Source organism: Otolemur garnettii, unplaced genomic scaffold (genome assembly GCF_000181295.1).
Source record: "Otolemur garnettii isolate 467f Iridium unplaced genomic scaffold, OtoGar3 scaffold00189, whole genome shotgun sequence".
NCBI classification, from domain to species: Eukaryota; Metazoa; Chordata; class Mammalia; order Primates; family Galagidae; genus Otolemur; species Otolemur garnettii.
In genome coordinates this window covers 1755488-1772405 of record NW_003852584.1, presented here as the reverse complement: position 1 = coordinate 1772405, position 16918 = coordinate 1755488, and the positions used below count along the sequence as shown (strand labels likewise).

Below are 16918 nucleotides of genomic sequence, written 5' to 3'. Positions count from 1 at the left end.
TCCTTCCACACCCAGTGGACAAGGTCAGGAACTCAGTTCCCACTTTGCACACTGACAAACTGAGGCCACAAGGAGCAGCTTGCTTGGTTGCATGAAAACAGTACACAATAGTGGGTGCAGGGGCAGGAGGGGGCTCTGTTGCTGGCTGCAGCTCCTCTCCCCAGCTTGCAGGGTGGCCAGTAGAGTGGGGTAAGGCTTAGTTGGGATATCTGTGGAGAGGCAGAAGGATCTAGAGCAGAAACTGGGGTCCTGGGAGGAAGAGTAGGACAGGAGGAGACCCCTGCCCTTAGCTCACTGGTGGCTCAGACGTGGACTGTCCTTTTGAACAGCACTGTTGGGGGTGGGGTTGACACCCAGCTCTGCACTTTTGGGGAGTTACTGGTCCCTCTGGGCCTTGGGAAAGTGGGAGAAACAATACCCGTAATGCCTGGAGCAGGGGCAGTCTAGCTCACCTGGGCTTGTCCATACTGTTTTCCAGGGGACTTGGCATATCCTATGTTCTATCTGACCTTTGAGGGGTGCTCAGGGTGGGATCCAAGGCCCAGGCTATCCTTGCCAGAGGGAGTTATAGAAAGCACATGGAGAAGCAGGGACTATGGGAGATGCAGGTGGCAATGGACTTCAAATGCCAGGGCCAACAGATCACAGGTCTCGGCTTATGATCTGGTCCCTGGGCCCACTGCTCTTAGAAGAACTTTGCACTGCTGGGCCCCCCCACTCCTGGCTCCCATCTTGCTTTCTAACTTTTCTATTTAAACTCTGTGCCTCAGTTTCCTCACCTATAGGAGATGAGCCTGGTGAGCAGAAGCAGCCATAAGTTGTGAGGATTAAATGCTTGTTTGGAGTCAGTGGGAGCTGTTTTGACAAATACTCTGAGGTGATCCAGGTTTCTGACATGCCAGGCTGGTCACCTACCCAGCCCTAACTGTGGCCCTTCTATCCAGCCCCTGTCCTGGGCTTTGCTGGACCAGGGCAAGGGCTTGGCCGGCTTGCAGGAGACACCTGCATTCTGAGGGGCCTCTGGAAGGCCCAGGAGAGGCGCAGCCAGTAAATGGGGTACAGCCGTGTGCAGGGGGCCCACAGGCCATCTGCCCTCAATGCTTTGAGTTTCCTCTGGGCTCTGCTTCTTGGCCAACTCTTTGCCTTTCTACTTCCCAGCAGGTGTGGAGACAGCTGTCCTTCCACAAGCTCAGGCCTGCCTGGAAGTCACCAGCCCATTGCCGTTCCTGCCCTGCACTTAGGTGGCTGGCTACCGCAAGTCTGTTGGGACAGGTGTGAGTACCTGTGCACGGGGTCCTGGGAGTGGCCTGGGGGATTGCTAGCTGCTCAGGCGGAGACTGCCGCTGTGATCTCTGACTCTTCACTAGTCCCTGGGCTTGGAACGCTCAGCATTTACTGAGTGTCTACTGTGTGTTGGTGCATAGCTGAGTGCAGGGCAGGCAGCGCCCTCATCATACAGCCTTGGAGCCCACTGTGGGGTGCCAGATAGCAGCTGGGGTCACAGCCCCTGGCCAGAGAGAATTAGAGGTAAAGGGGAAATAGTGCAGTGGGGCCAGGATGCAGGCCGTGTGGGAGGGGCATCTGGAGTCACAGTGGTCTGGGAGGGCAGCCTACAAGAGGTGCCTTCCAGGTCCTGAAGGGGAAGAAACCAGTCTTGGGACAGTCAAGGGCAGAGGGTGACTAAGCCCCAGGTAGCAACAAAGGCTTTCAGGGGAGGCAGAGAATTTGGAGTCTCCTCTGAGGCTGGGAGGGTTCTGAGCAGGGAACGACATGGTCAGAATTTTTTAAAGTTCTCAGGAAATGCTTGCCGAGTGAATGAAGAAACAAATAAGCACACTCAGGGGAGGGCTGGGGGCCATGGGCCGAGCCTGACTGTGGCTTAGTCACTGGGCTCTGTGCCCACAGGGATGAGAGGCCCACACCTGGCTCTGCCCAGTCCTCCTGGCCTGGGGTGGGGGCAACAGACAAGGTTTTGAGGTCACCGCTTCTCTCAGAGGGTCCCTTTGATGTGGGGCTGCCTGTGCCTGTTTCCTCATTAGTCCTGGGGCCACTGATTTTCCCCTGAACTTAAGGGTGTCTCGTGGGCTCCCCAGTTGGCTCTGGCCCCTGGCCCCATATAGTGCCATTGTTTGATTCCCCACTTCCTGCCCCCAAATCACCTCCACCCCTAAACATGCACACTCCCCTCCACCCCTTAACACACACACTTCCCCTTCCGAATTGATACTGACCTGCCTTCCTGTCCAGAAGCCCTGGGAGGACAGGCGCCCAGCAGGCCCTGGGGACCAGAGGTCCAGGGTTGAGGGAGGCAGGGACAGGAGCAGGTAGGTATCCTCCTACAGGAAGAGAACATGGAGGTTGGCACAAGTGGAGACAGGCTCATCCAGCCACAGCAGGTTCTCCAAGGGCCACAGGGGTCCCCTATCTCATTTGGATGTCTGGGAGGATAGCTGAGCTGGGTTGTGGAAGCTGGTGGTGGCAGGGCATAGGCCAGGGTACCTTAGGCACTCTGGCAAAGATGAGAAGGACAGGAGTGAACAGCCTGCTCACTGTGGCCGTGCCCCAGAAGTCACGGCACACTGTGGCAAGTGCTCTGAAGGAAAGGAGCCCTCCCTGGACTTCTGGGTCAGGAAGCCTTGCCTGCTGGACTGGCGTCAACTGTGTCAGAGTTTCTTCCTCTGCCCCCACAGTCCAGACATCTGGGGCTGTCCTGTGCATGATGGGATGTTCAGCAGCATCCCTACCCCCCACTGCTGGGTGCCAGCAGGGCACACTCCAGTATGACAACCAAAAATGGTTCCAGACATGGCCAAATGTCCCCAGAGTGGGGGCATAGTTTCCCCCAGAATAAGGGTAAACAGGCAGAACATTCTGGGCAGAGGGAACTGCCTAAGCAAAGGCCTGGTGGTAGGAGAGTGTGTGGAGGTCAGTGTGGCTGGGGACCCAGTCACTATGCAGGTGAGAAGGGACCTTTGCTGCAGTGGTCCACGAAGGTAGACAGTCCCACTGAGAGGGATGGCAGTGGCCTGGACCTTGGAGGTAGTAAGAAGGCATCAAGTTCGAGGGGTGTCACCCCCGCCTTGCCCAGGACTCCTGTAAGTCTGCAGTTTGTCCAGGGCCTGGTAGGTCCCTGGACAGACTCTGGGGGTTGATTCTGCTGCCTTTGACCTACAGGCAAAAAACCCAGTCTCTGAGGAGACCCTCTAGTTGGGTAAGAATCATTTCTCATTAAGGCTGTCACTGCTAGGGATGTAGCTGGTTCCATCCTGTTTGAAGGGAAACCTCCATTTCGTGCTGTGTCAGTCTGTCAGTCTTATTAAAAAACAACAAAGGAGGCCAACCGCAGCAGCTCACGCCTGTAATCCCAGCACTCTGGGAGGCTAAGGCAGGTGGATTGCCTGAGCTCACAGGTTCAAGACCAACCTGAGCAAGAGTAAGACCTCATCTCTAAAAATAGCCGGGTGTTGTGGCGGGCGCCTGTAGTCCCAGCTACTCCGGAGGCTGAGGCAAGAGAATCACTTGAGCCCAAGAGTTTGAGGTTGCTGTGAGTAGTGATGCTATGGCACTCTCCTGAGGGCCACAAAGAGACTCTGTCTCAGAAATAAAATAAAAAACAACAAGGGAATTCAGACATCTAGTTGTTACGAGTGCAGACTACACACATGGCTCGTCCTCATCCTTACCCCCGGGGTTTGAGTTACTCACTGCGCCTTTTATGGCAATAAAGGGGAAGTAGAGAAGTGCAGGGTCTAGGGGTGCCAGGTGAGCCTGCCAGCTTCTGCACCTCATGAAACCAGCAGTCAAGTGGGTGGCCGCTGGCTGGCCTTGGGGGAGTCACCTGGAGTAGGCCCTTGAGGCTTGAGAGGTGCCTGGGACTTTCAGCCATTGTGCGCACCCTGGCTGCCCTGTCCACAGGTGAGGATCCTAAGGCTCAACCAGGTGGAGGGTTGTGCCTGAGGTTATGGCTGAGAGGTGGTGGTCTTGTCCTCAGAGTTCTGAGCACCCTTAGCAGTGGCCATGTCTTACCAGCAACACTCCCCTTGGGTATTGCTCCCTGCCTCTCATCTGCCTGCTCGGTTAGCATCCTGGCTGGCACCTGCTTCCTTATGTTCGTGACATGTTTGCAGTCTAGGTCCTGTCTTGGACGCTGTGGTCTGCCCACTCTCCCATACTACCCTGAGGGCCTCCACCTTCCCAGACACTTTTCCTTTTCACTTGTTTGAGTGGCCTCTGTCTGAGCCACGCAAGGAACTCTGCCACCCAGCTCCCCAGTGGGTGGTGTGTTTAATTCAAGGGGTCTTCCCAGGCCAGCTTCAGTGCCCTTGTGGTAAAGGCTGTTGTCTGCTGCACCTTCTCACAATAGTCCTAGAAGGACTTAGGTGTTCTGTATATGCCACCTGTTCTAGGCAGAGGCTGATGTTATTTCCCTGCTTTCATGTCCCTCATTATGAAGGCACTGTCTCTTTAAAGTCCCCAAGTGGTTACCAAACACTGGGTAGTGCTAGGCTGCCAGAAGGTACACCCTAAACAGAAGAGCCAGAAAAGTATCCATCCCTCTGGTAGCCTCTGCCTTGGCTGTCACCACGTCCCATCTGCTGCGTCTCTTCCCACCCCTCTTAACCCCCTGCCAGGGCCTTGGGCTCCACAGCCAAGTAAGGTGACTTGCCTGCCTGATAATGAGAAATGGCCTGCTCTTCACCAGGACGAAGGCAGGATGGGCAGACTTAAGCATTATTAAAAATAGGCCCCGTGGTAGTGCCAGCCTGATGTTAGGAAACGTCAGGGTCTCCAGCAGAGTCCCTGGTTGACCTCTGTGTGCTTTCTTTTAGGACTCTCGTGTCCTGCCTGAATTCAGCCTCATTGAGCCAGCCATCCCCACGTGCTTCCTGCTGAGGAAGCCCCCTGCTCAGCACTGACCATGTCTATTATGGACCACAGCCCCACCACGGGTGTGGTCACGGTCATTGTCATCCTCATCGCCATCGCCGCCCTGGGGGCCTTGATTCTGGGCTGCTGGTGCTACCTGCGGCTGCAGCGCATCAGCCAATCAGAGGACGAAGAGAGCATCGTGGGGGATGGCGAGACCAAGGAGCCCTTCCTGCTGGTGCAGTACTCGGCCAGGGGACCTTGTGTGGAGAGGAAGGCCAAGTTGATGACTCCCAACGGTCTGGAAGTCCACGGCTGAACAAGGATGCAAGGCTCCAGGTCCTGTTCGCAGCCAGCGGAGAGGCGCTGGGAGGCACAAGACCACACAGACATGCTGCTGTCTGGGAGGAGGGGTTGACATTTGCTGGCATGGCCTCAGCGGGCTTCATCACCGCATGCATGGACTCCCGGGGGCCTAGCTGTCCAGAGCTTCCCCCTGGCCTCTTGGTGGGGCTGCCCATTGCAGGCAGTGGGCAGGCCTGCCCTTGCCGGGGCTCATGGCCCCATAGCGCTTTTGTTACTTGAATGTTTAGCTGAGCCTGTTCTTGATGGAGCGACTACTGTAATGCGTGAACTAACATACCTGTGAACTGTAAATAGGCCCCCAGAAGCACGTGCTTAAGCCCTTTTGCTGATTTTTAAAACCATCATATAGTGCACACAGGACTGGTTTGATTACACCTGTACTGATGGCAAGCTGAGTCAAGACCATGGAGGGTCCTAGATGTGCAAGGCCCATGTTGTGTTCAGCTGGGGTCTCTGATGTGTAGCTGTGTGTCTGTCTGTGAAGGGGTGAGATGTGGGTTTAGAGTCTAGTGGCTTACCAGTAGGGTACCTGGGTGATTTCAGTTGGTTAGTAATGGATGGAAGAATACCCCTTCCTCCTTTCTCCAGGTTAAGTAGCAATTCCTGTTGATAGAGTTACTGCAAGGACGCTACTGTACCTGCCTGGGAGCCAGTGAAGGACGAGTCTGGACGCACATCCTGAGGGCTGCCAGGTGTCCCAGTAGCAGAGTGGTTTCTTGCCCTGTCTTAAGCATGCTGAGCACTCTATCCCCCTTGGCGTGGGCTTGGCTGTTCCTTGCTCTGGTCCTCAGAAATGCCAAAGCCCATGTTGGTTACTTTAAACAGTCTGAAACCCAGTTGCCCCAAGAAAGAAAACGTGCTTTTTATTTCTGTGTTTGATATTTTCTGCACTGGAGGGGGAGGGGACTGTTGCGTTTTCTGGGGTTTCCCCCTTTCCCTTTTCACAAGTCAGCTTCCTTTCCTAATCACTACTCACCTGGTGGGTATTGGATTTCACTTTCCTCCACGGGTCTTGAGGCATCAAATGCCAATGGTAGGTCATTTCTTGTGTGCGTAGTCACACAGGAGCTCCTGGACCACTTGCTGCCAGCCTTTGCTTAGTACAGAGGCAGGGGGTGAATTTCCAATTCAGGACTTGATCCTTGAACAGATGATGAGTTGGTGGCTCTCATCGAGCCAGTGCCTCAGTAGCCTGCATCTCCAAGGTATCATTTTAGTGAACTTGCTTGGATTTTTAATCTCACCACTGTAACCACACTCTAAACTACTATGATTAAAACATGATTTGTGTCAGCATCCTTGGTAATGATCCAGAGGCCAATCCTGGCTTAGAAAGTCCCAGCTCTACCACACAGTGCAGGCCCTTAACAGTTGAGCTCAAAGTTCCTCTGGCCTCACCCACGCCTCCTCTAAAAAGCAAGGCATGTTGAACTAATTCACTTTCTAGAATCCCAAGCGGTAGCTATAGGAAATGTACAGTATATACCTAAACTAGGGGTCAAACATTAGGTAATAGTTGGGGCTGAGGAGGGAGGTAGCTCAAAAGGCCATCTTGGGCTGAGGGCAGTCATGACACCACAGGTGGGTTCCTGGGAAACTCTTAGGAAGCAGAAGAAACTACATTGGCCACTAACAGGGTGGCCAAGTTCAAGAAGAAATGGCCTTGCTACAGATGGGCTGTCAGCAGAGGCCCTGCAGGCTGAGTGGGCAGGACACATTGCTGCATAGGAAGGGGGGATCCAGCCACTGGAGCCAGGCCCAGGAGGGACAACAGAAGTCCCAAAGGTGCCAACTGGAAGATGAGGAAGGTTTGCTCTGTTGTGTCAGGAAAGGATGGGGTGTTCGATCCATCCCCCTTGTGTTCCAGAACCAAGCTTTCTACCTCTATTCTCACGGAAGCCAGCAGCATAAGCCTAGGCCGTTTCTCCTTCAGCTCCACACTTGAGTAACCCCAGAGCAGCTGAGATTTGCATTTTCAGTCTCCCAGCCTGACCCTGGAACTGACCAGCCTGACTGTCACACTCATCTCACCCTATGGTTAACTTGTCAGTGAAATTTTGGTTTTGAAATGATTAAATATCGCTTTCTTATCAGTTTCACTTTTGGAGGCTTTTTTATTCTACTCCTGGATACCAGGGACATCCCTTGAGTTTGAATCTGGCATAATGGAATGTCACGGGCAGGGGTGAGAGGCCAGGTGGGGGATGTTTGGGAGAATGAAAATGCCTGTAGAACTAGTGAACAACCACATAACAGCTCTCACTGTTCTTATTCATCAGTAGCTACTTTTTTAAATGTAGACACCAGAGCCACATACTCAAATGGCTTAGTAAGTTATGACCTCTCTTTGAATTCTTTCTGAATAGCCCAACTGTTGCGTTTTCTGACTGATCAGAAATTAAGCTTTCATTCTTCATATCCTTACAGAAGTGACAGTAGGGGGTAGGGAGGGAGCTCTTGACACTGAGCCACGAAAATATGGACTAATTTTTTAGACAAATCCTCAAACAGACTGTGCTACTGTTTTTGTTTCAAAGCTACCAAGTTTGTGCAATAAATGGAAGGGATGTCATCCTTCTTCAATAAATGCTGAATGACATTCAAGTTGACTTTCTAGACCACTGAGAAAATCTTTATTTACAATAAATTTCAATAAAATTTGCATAAATATATTCCCAATGTACAGTTTTCACCTCTGATTTCTTCATGTCATTCTGAGAGTTAGTCTGTCCTGTTCTCGTTGCTCCTTTCAGACGTCACTGTGGAGCTGATGTTGGAAGGTGGAGGGGAGCTGCTGGGTAACTGGGGGGTGCCTGAGGGCTCGGAATGCTCAGGGTGTGTCTTTCTCGGGGGAGGCAGGTCTTCAGCTCCTTCCTTGCCCTCCAGTTTCCTCTCCAAGGTGGCTACCAGGATCTTGAGCCATGTGTTCTCGGCAAGGAGGTTTTCTGAGGCATCAGCCAGCTCCTGCAGCTTGCGGGCCAGTGCCTGGAGCTCCCGGGTCTTATGCTGGTACAGGGCCTGCAGCTGTGTGCTGTGCTGCTGGAGCAGGCGATGCTGCTCTGCGAGGGCCTGCTGTTGCCGCTGCAGCTGATGCTCGTCCCTGCGGGCATTGGAAAGCTGGAGCTCCACCTGCCCTTGTGCTCGCTGCAGGCTGCTTATTTCTGCTCTCAGCTTCTGGATCTCTCTCTCCAAGTGGGAGATGTGCCCCTGCTGTAGAACTGCCTCGCTCTGCAGACATTCTTTGGTAGGAGGGTCAGCCATGTTCCGGGGGGGAATTGGGTTTGAGTGATGCAGAATGAACCTCAGCAGGTTTGGAAGGGTGATGGGGAGGTCTTCGGGGTACTTGACACTGAGGTCCTTTCTGGAGAGGAAGGAAAAGTATCAAAGATGAGAGTCATGCCCACGTGCCTAGTCTAAAACCAGACCAGGCCATCTACTTCTTACCAAGAAAAGATACCCCAAGGATTTTACTTACTCAAAGTCAGTAAGGAAAATGTTCCCTGGGCAAGAAATTCTCTACAAAGGGCGGATGTCCCACATGCTTGTTCTGTAATTAAAGTGGCTAAGCATAAAAGCATGTCTGTCCCTGAGACCAGACATCAGTCTCTGTATACAACTCTGAGAAAAACAGAAGCTCCCAGCCCCAAACGTGAAGCCAGTGACATAGGGCACTGCGGCCACTGGTCCACCTCAGGCCTGAAGCAGGACTGTCACCTGTATTATTACTGTGCCCATCCACAGTCCCTGGTGAAACAGGAAAAACCTGAAACACACAGCCTGTTTCTCTAGCAATCATTTCTTACTCATTATCTGAGGCAGGAATTCTTTCAACCAAGGGCAACTGTAGCCCCCAGGGTACATTTGGATTGGGCCTGGGGGAGGTGCTTCTGGCACACAGACCAACCAAGGGACTCTGTTGAATCAAGGCTGCCCAACTGTGAGTACGGAACATGGAGGGTAACCAAAGAAAAGGTTTTCCTCCACAGCTTTGTTCCAGGTTCTGATTTAGAAAATCCCTTTTTAGAACTTGTTATTTAATTGTCTGATAACCAAAGTTTCTGTCATGATCTATTAACTTGTGCATGCACAATCTGGCTGCAGTAATCAAAACTATCAGCTTTATGCATTTATGCACGAGATAGGCCAACAGACCATGAGTGGAATGGAAGCTGAGAGCCCAGCTGCCATAGCAGAGTCCCAGGGCTCTGCTCACTGTCATGTGCTCTTAGATAAGCAACTTCTCTGTGCTTCTGAACTGCTTCCTCTATGAAATGGGGACAAGGAAGAGTCTCACCTAACCCATGGGATTGTTGTATAGGAGTGAGTTAAGAGTGTGCTCTGTGAATGTTAGCTTTGTAAAAAAATTGCATTGTTCTTAAGAAGCAAGCAGGAAATTCCTAATTAAAAGCTCTATACACAAAGCCAGTGGCCAAATACCTAAAAATGACAAAAGGTGTTCTCTTAATGGGTAGCCTCTTCCCTATCAAATAAAAACCACAAGGAAATTAATGTCATATATGCCCCATTTTACACAGTGTTTATGGAAACCTCCAGGTAATAGCAAACATAAATAAGAACTTGGAACCTTGCAATTATTGAAAATAATTTGGAATTATTCAGCCACCCCCTCCTACTTTAAAACACAGTTTTCTTAACACATAAGCTTTCTTTAAGTGGGGCTTCTCAGCCACTGAAGTAATAACAAAAAACACACTGTGGCCCAGTGAAGTGGGCGTGTAAAATCTGCAGAGGCTGATCTGCCACTGTGTTCTCCAGCACAAACCCGGTCTTCTAGGGCAAAGTCAAGGTGAATTATCCTCCCTGAAAGAGCTGCAAAGGTACCTCAGCATATGAGGTATGAATCTCCCTAAAATGCTACTATGCTTTTTAAAAATTTTTATTTTTTTTGAGGCAGTCTGACCCTGTTGCCTGGACTACAGTACAGTGGCAGCATCCATAGCTCACTGCAATCTCATACTCCTGGGCTAAAGTGATCCTCCTGCCTCAGCTTCTCAAGTAACTGGGGTACTACAGGTGTGCTACCACCATCCCAGGCTAATTTTTTTAACAAATGGGGTCTCCCTCTTGCTCAGGCTGGTCTCAAAGTCCTAAGCTCAAGTGATCCTCCTGCCTCTGCCACCCAGAGTGCTAGGATTATAGGCATGAGTCATAGCACCCCGCCACTTCCATGCTTTTTAAAAGTAGCAAGGCCATGGAATGTCAACAAACTACTTCCAAAAAAGCAGTTAATTTTAAAGTATGGTGGTAAAAGGTCCCACTGTTTATGTGCTTCCCTCTAATCTTGAGAGAGGGGTGGGGAACGTCTCTGAAGAAGTGTGGTTCTTCCCCTGGGACACATCAGAATCTCTATGTAGAACATGGGCCTCCAGACCCCCTCATTCCCTGGCCCAGTAACAGGCCAGAGCACGTCACACACAGTCTGCGCCAGAGCACGTCACGAAAAGTCTGCACTGACTGGGAGGACTGGCCCTGAGATGCCCTTGCACAGCAAGGTTATATCTCCCTTCAGGCTGTAGCCCTGCCTCCTACCTCCAGCCAGAGCGAGGACAGGCTCTGCTTTTTCTCCATGATTTTTAGAAATTAGAATTGTTCTTTGTAAACCATTTATTTACAAGGGACATACAAGATATACAAGAAGCATCTCCAAATCACCTGCAGTCCTCGCTCCTCTGAAGTAATCACTGTCAACACTGACATCTTCCCTGCTGCCCACATTTTCAGCTAGCACATGCACAAGTTTCTGTTTTATCACAGTGCATACACACTAAAATAGCATAAGCAGGTGAACCGTGAAAAAGGTCTTATTACATGTTATCAAAAAATACCCTTTTTCATTTCCTCTTTGCAAGCTGTCAGTTCACATCATTTGCCCATTTACCTTCTGGCTAAACCACTCCCTCACTGTAGACCAGCTAATGATGAGGTTATTTCACTTCTGACTACCATTTATTTTTAGGAAATGAGAAAAATTCCATTCTAAAGCCATAAGGCTTTGGTTTACCAAGCTCTTTCAATTAAGATCAAACTGGACAGGCTCCTCATATTCAATATTTACATTCCTCACCTCTCCTGTTCAAGGAGAATAGTAAGAGGCTGCAGCAACTGCCCAGCACACGTCTGGAGAATGGACTCATCTCCATGTTTACTACAACAGGCAGCTTTGAACGAAAGTCACTCAACTCAGACACAAGCCTGTAAACACAAGCTACTACCTGCCACCTTTCTTTGTGGGTTTCTCATTATTCCATTCATGCAAACACATTTTCTAGGTGCTCTAACTTTAATATTTTTCCAAGCTGTGTTTGGACTTCAAAAATTATACTTCATTAAACTACATACCCAACTTCTGTCCTGCAGAGATGAAATTGCTAGTGTTACTGTCCATGATTCCTTGACTACATGGCAATTTAAACACTTCTTAGAAAGAAAAAGGCTCATCACGACTCAGCAACAGAATAGGGTGAGTCATATTCTGTTTTTAGTGCAGGACTTGACAAGACCCTACAAGGAGTATTCCAGCAAAAATTATTTGAGATAAAAAGCAAAAACCAAGGAAATGATTTCACAGATATGAAGGTATTAGTCTCCTAGAGAAACATGACAAGTAGAGCAGTGGCCATACAAAATCAGCAACAGAAAGGCAGGAAATGAAAATAGTCAATGTCACACATCTGAGTCAGGGACCTCCCTAAATAAGCCTGCAAACACTTCCCTGCAGAGAGGATATTGTCAAAACCACATGACTGTGTCCTCAGGAGGACTCAACCTTCTACAGCAATCTGCAAAAAGGAGCAAACATCCAGTTTATCAGGCTGTTAAGGGCCAAGAGTTAATCTCCTTTTATACTAAAACAATGGCATCCACTGCTTTTCGCAGACTTTAACTGTGAAGTCTGTTCCCCCTTTCCTAAGGTCCTTCAAGGTAGTTGAAATAACTCAGTTTGGAATACTAGTTAGGCAAATGCGAAAAGATCAAGTGCCAACCACATGGCAGACACTCACAGCACATGGCCAGAAGACACCACAGCAGAGCTCCCTGAATCCAAGCAAGGACGGGGTTGAGCCCAGGACGGCTCGGGTCAGGCAGGGCTTTACAGACCCGCTGCTGTTTTGCCCCACACAGACAGGGGACTCTTCTTGTCAATCGCTGCTTATTTCGTATGTTCATATAGGCCATGAAAGCTACCAAATTCTGATGGCCACACTCATGCCTATGTGAGAAAAAGACTCTGAGAAGAGCAGATGTCTTTAAAACAATCCACACCTCCCATCACATCCTGACACAAAAGCACCCTTCTACCCTATGTCCCTAAGGGCACACTTTTTGAACATTTTTATTATAACAAATGATTCACATCTTAAACTCATTTTATCTCTAGACCTCAACAAAAAAATATTATCTGCCTAAAATTGAAAATAATATAGCATTACCTGTTGCAGGGAAAAAACAAGACAGTAGGAAGACGGTCAACCATAAATTCCCAAGGAAGATCATTCTGAGACACGTCAATCCTGGCAAAGGGAAAGAACAATATAAACTAAGACATCATCCCAAGAAACCCCAGCTTCAAAGAATCGTCACAATAACTGAAAAATACTGTGCACTGTCTACACCCCACACTGGGCCAGCCCCTTCTCTGTGAGTATACTGCCAGCCAGGTATAAGTTGGGCTTTGATACTTCCAAGACATATAGCTTTCCACTGAATGGTAATATAATGTCCTGAAAGTAAAAATGAACTTCCAAAAAATGCCTCACTGATACCTCACTAGTCACTCACCCAACAGGATTTGGCCAAGTATCTTTTTTTTTTTTTTTTTTTTGGCCAGGGCTGGGTTTGAACCTGCCACCTCTGGTATATGGGGTTGGTGCCCTACTCCTTTGAGCCACAAGCACCACCCAAACCAAGTATCTTAATGCCTGTATTACTTCTGAAAAAAAAAATACCTTCAGCTTCTCTGAAGATGCCAATTTGTACCCTTTTCTATATGTTGTAAATCTGGATGGAGGACAAAAGAAGTATATTTTCTTAACAGATTTCAGGTTAATTTCCAAATACAGAAAATGACATCTATACTAAATCACCCAACCAGTTCTCAATCTATATGGCACTTGCTAAATGCAACTGCTCCAGGGGACCGGCCCATTAGCAACTGGCACTGGGCTGGGCACACAGCCAGGCTCCCATAACTTGGCTGAGCAGAGTCAGGGCCACAGCAGCATCTTCAAAAAAAGAGGCTGCAGCCAGGAGCCACGTAATCCTAGCACTCTGGGAGGCCAAGGCAGGTGAATTGCTTGAGCTCTCTAGTTCGAGACCAGCCTGAGCAAAAGTGAGATCCCATTCTACCGAAAATAGAAAAACTGAAGCAAGAGGATTGCTTGAGCCCATGAGTTGGAAGTTGCTGTGAGCTATGATGTCACAGCACTCTACCCAGGGTGAGAGCTTGAGCCTCTATCTCAAAAAAAAAAAAAAAAAAAGAAAGAAAGAAAGAAAGGGGCTGCACTAGCCTTATGGAAGGGCTGGTTGGCCAATATTCATGAATAGAGTGTACAAAAGATGGAAATGTTTTGAAACATTAACTTGACAGAAGTCTTCAGAAAGCATAAGGGGGGCAGAAATGAATGTCATATATTTATCCGAAATGACAAAATTCACTTTTTAAAGAATGATATAACTGGCCAGGTGTAGCAGCTCACGTCTGTAATCCTAACACTCTGGGAGGCCAAGGAGAGTGGACAGCCTGAGCCAGAGCAAGACTCCCAGCTCTAAAAATAGCTGGACACCGTGGCGGGCACCTGTCGTTTCAGCTACTTGGGAGGCTGAGGCAAGAGGATAACTTAAGCCCAAGAGTTTTAGGTTACTGCAAGCTGTGATGCCATAGCACTCTACCAAGGGTGACAAAGTGAGACACTGTCTCAAAAAAAAAAAAAAAAAAAGAATAATCTAACCAGATGAAAACTATTTTACCACAACTTTACTAACAAAATGGCACACCTGCCTCTGCCTAGGTCAGCTTACCTAAAACATTAGATTTCTACTTTCTAAACAACTGGTACTGCATACCATATTTTATAATCACACTTTTTTCTTCCTGATTTTTATTTCAAAGGAAGGGCAAACTGCAAAATTAAAAGAAACATAATATAAAAATTTACTCGGAATTCCACTGGGCTTCTTGGGGCCTTCTTTCTGCAATTCTCATTTAGGCTTGGTGTACATGTGTACCTATTTTTGAGAGCAGCTACTATATATTTCATCCTGTATGTTTTCCAATCAATTATATGAAAAGCCTTGTTTTAATGAGGTAATTAAAAATCCTATCGAATGCCCAGACAGGATTTACTTACTCCTCCCTCTACTGGTGGGTATAGATAATGCTATGATAACTAGCTCATGCTGCTCTGGAATTCCTATTTCATTAATTCTCCAAAGTAAAATTAGCTGGGTCAAAATGTATAACCATTTTTGTTGATTTCTTGCAAATATTGTTGAAATGCCTTCCAAAAGGGTTATGGCAATGTGCTCATTCCATTAGCTACATCTGACTGTGTCAATTTCACTTTATTTTATCAATAAAAGTCTGTCACTTAAAAGCACTTCTTAAATAAGAGTATTGACATTTTATTATTGTTTTAATTTATATTTATTAGGTTATAATTTCCCCATTTGTTTATCTACTCTCTCTTCTTACATGAAAAACCTGTTCACATCCCTTGTTCATATTGGAATTTCTTGTCTCTTCAACCATTTTAATTTGCAGGGTCTGGAGTCTGAATGCCTGATTCTGAATCCTGGTCTCTCATTTATAGGCTGTGTGATTTGGGGCAAGTTGCCTAATCTTTCTGCGTCTCAGTTTCCTCTTCGATAAAAAGAGAGTGATAACCATACTGGCTTCAGTGAATGTCCTATGATTAGATTAAGTCAGTTAACACACATGTAAAAATCTCTCAGCATAGTAACTCCTCAAATTTTGCTCTAAGTATTACTTACAGTACATAAAACAGATGAAATACAGATGCTATAAAATACATCAGTGGTTCCCATTTAAGTATGTTTTCCTTATTTGCACACATTTCCAGTGGAACCTGTTCATCTTTCTTTCATTATTTTTTCAACTGCTTCTACTTCGGAAAGCTTCCCTCTCTCAAAGCAACCAGCAAATCTAGTATTCTATCTTCTGCTGTTTTTCCTGTGATTTTATCTTTTACATTTAACTCTAATTTATGTGGAGTTTGGGGGGAAGGGTTAAATCTAAACAATCCCTCTCAAACTGCTTACTACTGCATCTAAAAACTGTATTTGAGCCTTTTCAAATAAATGTTAAATTTTTTTTTGTTTAAGCAGGAGCCTAAATATAGTATCCATGAAATCATAAAACTCAAACACGTTGTTATCAACTAATCAATTCTTCCTCTTAACTTCACAAATGGGGAGGAAAACAAGGGCTGGTGGAAGATTTGCTCCAGGTCCTAGGGCCAGTGGGCAACTTCTGGGGCAACCTTCCTGTGGTATTCCAGAGGCTAGTGTCTCAAGAAGGCTGTCCTGGAGACCAGGTTAGTGCTACTCCCACACACCTGTGCTCACCCACCCATGAATTCAATCAGAACTAAACATCATCATGGAAGGAACATGCAGAATTCACCAGGGAAAGATCAGTTTCAACAAGGCTGGGCTCATGGCTCCAGCCTGACAATTGAATCCAACCAAGAGGCTGGAGGAAAATGGGCAGACCCTCACATATCGTATGGCTAAGCCACACACACACAGAGTGAGCATGGGCACACAGCCTAAAGTTCTACAGAACAGGCTTCCTTACCTTGCCACAGTAAATGTATCTGTGGGCAGGAGACGAGCTAGCTGGATGAAGACGTGATTGAGGGATAGACAGAAGCCGCACCACTGTGCATAGTAAAGCAGCAGAACGTCCTGTGGGAAGGGAGAGAGGCCATTACTAGCATCTGGGAAACAGGCTCCTCCTCAGTTCCTTACTGTGCTTAAAATCCAGCAGGCATTCAACAGAATGCCTATGCTGAAATTAAGAGTTTCATCTTTAGATCTTTCCAATTTTGTGCTTTCTTAAGGACTTTCTGCAATTAGAAAACCACCATGTAATTTCCTCAAGTTCCACAATCAGACTATCACATGCTTTACCTTCTATACAGCAAAGACAGTCACTCACCCCAACAACTGCAGCTTTGGAAATGATTTTAATAGGAATAGATGGCTTGATTTTTGACTCTTTTGCGATGCTGTACCTGTTTTTGAAGGACTACTTCCCAAAAGGTATCAGTTGTTACTTCAGTGATTAAATGCTGAGAAGGAAACTGGGCAGACTCACTTCCAATGAGATGTCTTTTCAAGGGACTGTAGAGAACGCTGAAGTTTTGAATAAAAGACTCTAAAAATAAAGAGAAAATGAGATCAACTCTTCTCCAGGTATAAGGAAAGTAACTGGCCTACTTTTAACTCCACCTTTTAGAAACTGCAATGACTTCACAGGCTCACATTTTAAACATTTTACCTATAAGCAAAACCCTGAACAGAGGTGCCTGTAGCTCAGTGGTTAGGGGACCAGCCACATGCTGTGGGGCTGGTGGGTTCAAACCCAGCTTGGGCCTGCTAAATAATAACAAAAAAAGATAGCTGGGTATTGTGGCAGGCACCT

At 47.7% G+C, this 16918-nt stretch overlaps 2 protein-coding genes across 5 annotated transcripts in view; one reads left to right on the top strand and one right to left on the bottom strand.

The window, feature by feature from the left end:
• The window catches only part of SNN (stannin), a 10018-nt gene extending 2103 nt beyond the window's left edge, over positions 1-7915 (top strand). The window contains exons 2-3 of the mRNA XM_023507559.1: positions 1162-1272; positions 4830-7915. Of these exons, the coding sequence (XP_023363327.1) occupies positions 4919-5185 (267 nt within the window). The 5' untranslated portion in view covers positions 1162-1272; positions 4830-4918 and the 3' untranslated portion in view covers positions 5186-7915. The remainder of the gene's footprint in view (positions 1-1161; positions 1273-4829) is intronic.
• TXNDC11 (thioredoxin domain containing 11) overlaps positions 7838-16918 on the bottom strand; it is a 69137-nt gene continuing 60056 nt past the window's right edge. For all 4 annotated transcript variants that reach the window (XM_003800898.2, XM_023507557.1, XM_023507556.1 and 1 more), the window contains 4 exons: positions 16509-16651; positions 16070-16179; positions 12684-12764; positions 7838-8593 (listed from right to left, as the gene is read on the bottom strand). In XM_003800898.2, the coding sequence (XP_003800946.1) occupies positions 7954-8593; positions 12684-12764; positions 16070-16179; positions 16509-16651 (974 nt within the window). In that variant the 3' untranslated portion in view covers positions 7838-7953. The remainder of the gene's footprint in view (positions 8594-12683; positions 12765-16069; positions 16180-16508; positions 16652-16918) is intronic.